The sequence below is a fragment of the Centruroides vittatus genome, unplaced genomic scaffold (genome assembly GCF_030686945.1).
Source record: "Centruroides vittatus isolate TY-2023 unplaced genomic scaffold, ASM3068694v2 contig_651, whole genome shotgun sequence".
NCBI classification, from domain to species: domain Eukaryota; kingdom Metazoa; phylum Arthropoda; class Arachnida; order Scorpiones; family Buthidae; genus Centruroides; species Centruroides vittatus.
The window spans coordinates 3574171-3581421 of record NW_027122405.1 but is presented as its reverse complement, the minus strand read 5'-3'; the positions used below and the strand labels follow the sequence as shown (position 1 = coordinate 3581421).

The 7251-nt window shown below is 29.5% G+C and overlaps 1 protein-coding gene across 1 annotated transcript in view; it reads right to left on the bottom strand.

Annotated features, from left to right (window-relative positions):
- Positions 1-289: 289 nt before the first annotated feature.
- LOC136979924 (Fanconi anemia group E protein-like) overlaps positions 290-7251 on the bottom strand; it is a 25130-nt gene continuing 18168 nt past the window's right edge. Inside the window, exons 6-8 of the mRNA XM_067275972.1 lie at positions 3979-4051; positions 1089-1211; positions 290-1019 (exon numbers count right to left, since the gene is read on the bottom strand). Of these exons, the coding sequence (XP_067132073.1) occupies positions 855-1019; positions 1089-1211; positions 3979-4051 (361 nt within the window). The 3' untranslated portion in view covers positions 290-854. The remainder of the gene's footprint in view (positions 1020-1088; positions 1212-3978; positions 4052-7251) is intronic.

Below are 7251 nucleotides of genomic sequence, written 5' to 3'. Positions count from 1 at the left end.
AAATAAATTTATATATTAAATTGCAAACATATATTTAAATATATTTTGTGTTTTTAAATTAATTATATCCTAATATTTAAAGTGAGAAAAAGAATTAGTTTATAAATTGGAATAATTTGTTGATTTCATTGAATTGTTAGAATGTATATTAAAAGAAGTTTTAATTTATTAATTATAAAATTGTTATACTTTTCGTTAAAAAGAAGTTTTTATTATAAACATGAGTGATAAAAATTATGTATAAACAAAATATTTGTCTTAAAAGAAATAAAAAAACATATCATAATAATAATTTTTCAAACATATTGATGTGATGTGTATCTTTTTAGATAAATTTGCTTTATTCAACATCATTTTTACACCAGTTCTATAAATTAATTCTGCTTTCATTGTCCGTACGGGAACTAATCTTTGATAATTTAAACATAAGTGTGCTTGGGAATTAAATATTTTATTAAATAACTTGTTCTTTAGAAATATGTAAAAATTGATTGTAAAAAATTTTGTTTGTAAATAACAGCTTTGTATGTAGATAAATCATGGTTAATCATTGTACATTATTTTCTTTATTGACAAAATTTTTTGTTTCTGTTAAAAAAAGAAACTATTCAATACACTAGTCACTGTTTTAGTACTTAATAATATATATATAAAATGGAAAAATTGAAAATATTGTTTTAAGCTTACCTACTATAATTTTATTTATTTTACAAAAAGCAGTAATGCTTTAACGGATGGTGATGGTGATAAAATATTATAGATCATCGTGTATAAAAAAATTATATATATAAGATTGTAGTAGAATCTCATAGTGATCTATGTTTTAACTGTATTATTTTCGAAATAAATATTTTCTACAAATGTTCAATTTTGTTGAATTTCTTTTCATACAATTTGCTGTTTTCATTTGGTAAATACTTCTCTTGTAACTTTGTGAAAATCTTTTCTGCTGATTTTTTTAAGAACGTTTCGTTTATTTTAATGATTTTATCGATTGTAGATAAATGGACTGGTTTTATCTAAAAAAATTCGTCTTTGATTAGAATTTTTAAATTAGTTTAAAAATATCTTAATTATTGAAAACTCACCTGTTGTTCCAGTTTAGTTAGGATTGTTAATAACAATTTAATAAATGCCAAATTTTGTTTATGATAGTTAGCTGCTTCCAATAATTTGTCAAATAACAAATCTAAAGCTGCTTCAAAATTTGTCTAAATTCAATAATGAAAATCTCAATAAAAAGCTTGAAGTATTAACAATTTCTTAAATTTTAATGAAATTTTAAACAAAAATTATATACTGGATGATAGCATTGAATAGAAATATTTTGCATACAATCTGAGAGAATTCCAAATGCGACAATCTAGCCTGGTGATATTTCAGGGGTTACAAAAGACATTTCCTTAAAAGAAAATTAGTACCAAAACTCACCACTGGAGTTTTTTGTGCTGTGAGCAACAATTATTTCATTTGTACAGCCACTCATGCTATACAGAAACCTTATACAGGGATATTGCTGTGTTGTCTCCATTTTAAAGATATAAACTGTAAAGTGTGTGTTCAATAGCTGACTGTGATTGATCCTCTGTGATGTTTCTTACATGCAGTATGATACTGTCTTTCAAGACTGCCAAATTTGTAGCATGTCCTTGATAAATCACACTTTTATATATCCCAAAATCAAAAGTTCTTGGATTAAGATTCAGAGAACAGGATGGCCAGACAGAAGAAAGTGCATGACTTTGTTATTGATAAAATGTTATAGAAACTGCTGAATGATATACGTGGTATGATCCAAAAGTTCGGGGACTGCAGTAATCTATGACAACAAAAGCATGTATTTGAAGTTACAGCGTATGAAATGGATTCTACCAAACCACCTCTACGTGTTCAGGTTAATTTCACCCATGTCATGTGATTAAACTGCAAGTGCTGCTGTTTTTTTCTGGAGATAGTTACCTTTGTTCTGCAATGTAATAAAAGTGGAGTTTCAAGAACAACCTCCAACATTAAATTTTGTCAGCGTTTAGGTAAAACACCTATGGAGACTTTAAAATTGCTAAGTAAGGTGTACAGTGATTCTATCATGGCGAAGTCGAAATGTTGGAGGTTATTCTTGAAACTCCACTTTTATTATGTCACAGAACAAAGGTAACTATCTCCAGAAAAAAACAGCAGCGCTCGCGGTTTAATCACATGACATGGGTGAAATGAACCTGAACATGTAGAGGTGGTTTGGTGAAATCCATTTCATACGCTGTAACTTCAAATACATGCTTTTGTTGTCATAGATTACTGCAATCTCTGAACTTTTGGATTGTACCACGTATATGAGATCCTCTGTCTTGCATGAAAGTGCAAGACATCACACTCATATTCCAACTGCAACAGTGATAACACGTGCAGTTGGGATATGATAGTACTGAGTGTCTCTTTGTATCTGGGCCATTGCAGAGCTTGTCACAGGCCCATTGGGACTAGCTTCTTTGAAAAAAGAATGGTTCAAGGATAAATGTGGCTGTGAATACATACTAGATTGTAATTTTTGCAAGTGAAGTGCTAAAATTGGTGAAGAAATGAGCGTTTTCTGTGGCCCAAATCTGACAGTTATCAGTGTTCACTCTTCCACCAAGGTAAAAATGTATCTTGGCATGTACAGGATCTTCCATGGCCCTGACATATTTGCTTTCATTCTGGCAAAGAGTTCCCTGTTGGCAATTGCTGCTTGTGGCTGATCTTATGTGAATAAGAAAGCACCAACTTTCACAGTATCATTGACACTGAACCTTAGAATACACCCCACCTCCATAATTCTGCACACGTAATACTGGAGCCTGCAACATTCATAGACTGTTCAACAATAGCTGTGGTAATATCTTCAACAACTTGTGAAATGTTAGATTTGCATCCTCAACCAGATTGAACTTTCAGATGTTCAGTTTTCTCAAACAAGCAATTGTTCTTCTGATAGCTTATGGAACTGATGATCGTTGATGTAAATTCTTACAGTAACAAAATTCCAAAAATGCAGCTGCAGCACTATCATTTTCATAAAACAATTTCCCAAGAAAATGCAAGCTGCAACTAGATGATGGACATCATAGCTGATAAGAATGACATTTAATAGTTGTGGCCACTTTTATAATCAGAATGTGGCTGCAACATGTGTGCTTATGCAAAGAAGTGTTTTGTTTTTTTGTTGCTTGCAGTATCAAAAATATTTAAGTTTTGGCACTAATTTTTTTAAAGAAATATCTTTTGCATGTCTTGAAATGTCACTACACCAGATGTAGTTGCACTTGGACTGGAAAATAGTGAGGTTGAGGCCAAAGTCTTAAATGCGAAAACGTGTACGTATGATGTTCAGTGCTGCTTTCCTGTAAGCCTAGATGTTTGACAATGGCCTTTGGAATATCAAGCATGATTCCACTGACTTTCCAAACACCATTGTCAAACTTCTAGGCTTACAGGAAAGTCCGACGTACACATTTTCGTGTTTAAAACTTCAGCCTCAACCTCATTAATATATCTGAACAGCATTGAATGGATATTTTAATTATGATAACCTGGTAATATATAAATAAATCAATAAAATTTAGGGTAACAATATAATTTGCCAAGCAGATCTTATCAGAAATATTTAAAACTTTCTACACTAACAATTTGATTAGGATTTAATAAACAATCTTTTTTCAACTATCCTAAATAGTTTAATATTTTTAAATTAATTTTGTATGCATGAGAATTAAACATAATAATGTCAGTTCATTATACTCCTGAAATTGTTCTTAAAGATATTTGTCAGGAAGTATAATAAAAATACATTTTTCTAAATACATGAATAACTTTAACAAAAACTAAATATAATTTTATAACAATTTTAGATTCTACTTTTATAAAAATGTTTGCATCTAACTTGAGATAAAAATAACTGTATGTATTTACTTATCTAATTTAATTTAATTAAGTTGTTATTACCTTCTTTTCAGTTAAAGCTTGAATGATAATTATATGAGATTCTTCTATTTTACTAGTTGTGTGTAGAAATTCCCTATTCATAAAAATATATACATTATATATAAGTTATATACACAATGTTTAAAATAAAAAAAAATAAAATCATAGTTAATATAAAAATACAATAAATCATAGCCTGAATTTTAATGACTGTGTATGTATGACCTACATGTGAAATTGTTTTCAAGCTAGAATTAGGCTAATTATAGAACTTAATCTAAAGATAAGTTGTCATCTTGTGTTAAGATTAATTGGAAATTGGTTTGGCTCATAGATGTGTAAATGTAAAAATCTGCCACGTTGAAATCATCATTTGTATTATGATTCATTTATAATCATGGGCACATCCAGATGGCAAGCAGCTAAGCAAGCAAGTCAATGACAGTCCATTTCATATGGAATAAGAATTGTTAATCAGTATTTAAAATAAAAAATTAAGTAAATTTGTTAAGAAATAAAATATTTTAATTGGGCTGCAATTTTAAAAAATTGTAGACATATATATATATATACATACAATATATATATATATATATATATATATTTCCACTATTGCCTGTCTGTCCATCCTTCCTTAATTTTGAGAACAGAATTAGGTAAATGAAAGCTGAGACCAAATTTGGAAAGCTTAAGAGCAGGATGCCCCCTATTAACTATATACAAACTTCTGGTTTGTATCAGAAGTCATGTTATTTCAATTTGAAAATTTTCTCCTGAAGGAAGTTAGACAGATGACTGGCTTGGCTCTAATGCCAACAGGAAAAGTATGATGTCCAGGAGCAAGACACTACAGTAATAATGTGAAGTGGAGAGCATATATTTTAAATTAAATAAATCAAAAATTGCAGCCTGTCATTGTGACAATGTCACAATAAATAATTGCTTGTTATATTTTAAATTATTGTAAGATGACAAAAAGCTTTATTTTGAGGATAGGGATGGGTTTTATAAAAAGTTGTAAATGCTAATAATGAGTAAACTCATCATTAAGTCTGACCCTACTCAAGATATGATGCAAGACCCCCTTTATCTCCCCCACCTCATTGACATTTAATCACCAAAATTTAATTGCATCAATCCTCCTAATACACAAACCTCCCTGCAAAATTTCAGATATTTTTTGTCAAAAATCACAGAAGTTACTAAGCTTCAAAGAGGGTAAACAAAATTTGCATCCCCACATATACAACAATCCATACATATAAAACCCCCAAATCTTTTTTGCATTTCTAGACATTTCAAAAACCCCTGAACCCAAAGATGTACAAATCTTAGGGGGTTATTTTTTGACTGATTCCCAACAGTCCCTATTTTATATAACAGAGCCAGAAAAGTAAAAGTACAGGCATACCCTCTGGTAATGAAGCATCAATATAACAAAGTCCGTAATTCCCAGCCCCATTTAATGTAAAAATATTAAAATTTCAAGGTAAATGTCCAGAAGTCATCCTATTGCAAATGATGGCAACACATCACTTATTCCAACTTGTACATGTGTCTGTTTTAACATTTTGTATATCATAGAGTAATTTAGTTGTTACTTACACTTCATAAGGTGTGTTTCCGTGTGGTGTGCTACAATAAATGAGGTATGAGGAAAAGAATAAATTGTACTAGAGGAAGAAAATAACGTTCAATAGATTAGAAATGAAGTTGGCCCAATCAATCAGCTTCAAAAATATGGACAAAGAGGATGTATGAAATTTATTAAATGCAAAAGATAATAGTTTATCAGTGGACGATTTACAAAAACTTGTTAACAATGAAAAACAAAATGAAGATGAAATTAAAGAAGTTCCTACTGAAAAAGTGTTATCAACCAAAGATTTAAGCTAAAAAGATTTTTTAATGGCATTAAAAATGATTATGATTTAAGAAGTGTTATTGTTAAGCAATCAGTGTTAACTGCAACAAATCTGTACTGGTAATTGTTAAATGAAAGAGAAAAATAAGTATAAACAATCAATTTTAGATTCCTATTTTAAAATGTCTAATTTTATACTTGTTTGGAATGTGATATTGACTTTTTAATTAATAAAGCTTTCCTTTTTCAAATAAAAAGTCTTTCATTTTCTTTACATAAAAATATCCCTATTATCCCATAGTATTTTGACCTCTGAGAATGAAGTTTCACTTAGAAAAGTAATTTCATGGAACGCATCTTTGTTAATTGAGGTATGCCTATACATAAATACATTAAATAACCTGAAGCTATATATAGCCAAATGATTGCCTTAAATACTTGAGCTATACATCTGCTGTTTTTAATAATTAATACTAAGTAATTTACTACTAGAGATATAATTATTAACTTAGATAAGAGATTAGTCTAAGTATTAACTTAGATAACAAAAAAATCACACATTTAAAAATCCCAGCAATGAAATTTACTAAATAATAACGTTTTCAATCAGCTTCACTGACCTTTTTCAGTTATGATAGAATAGAATGTGAATACAAAAATTTAAAAATGATAAATAAATATTTTAGAATTCTTCTTATCATTTTTAAATTTTTGTATTCACATTCTATTCTATTGTAACTGAAGAAGGTCAGTGAAGCTGATTGAAAATGTTATTTACAGTAGAGCCTCAATTATTCCGAAAGAATTCAGGTCTGGTTGTTAGGATAACTGATCTTTTATGAAAAAATATATTAAACACAAAACTGTACTGTATATATTTTGTATCGCATGTCTTACAAATACATATCTTTCATAAAGTAGGCCTACAGTTTAGGTTGACATGGAGAGGGAGAGTGCTGCAGCGCTACAGCACTAGTGGAAATTTGAATTTGCTGACTGAAACGTTTCGGTTGATCAGTATTTGGATAATCAATGCTCTACTATATTTCATTGCTGGATTTTTTAAAGGTGTGATTTTCTGTAATCTATCCATCCAGTTGATACAAAATATATGGATATATAACTTAGATATGAGATTAGTTTACCTTTAGTAGCAAATTACTTAGTATTAATTATTAAAAATAGCGGATTTATAGTACAAGTATTTAAGGTGATCGTTTGGCTATGTATCTGTATGCCTGTACTACATACCAGGTTGTTCAATAAGTTTTGTCGTTCGATAAAAAAAACACAATTTTATGGTTTGAAATACATTTTATTATTCAATATAATTTCCCTGAACTTCAATACACTTGTTCCAGTGATCTTCTAATTTATGGATTCCATCCCTGAAGTGAGAATCCGGAAGACTGTCGAAATACGCTTCCACG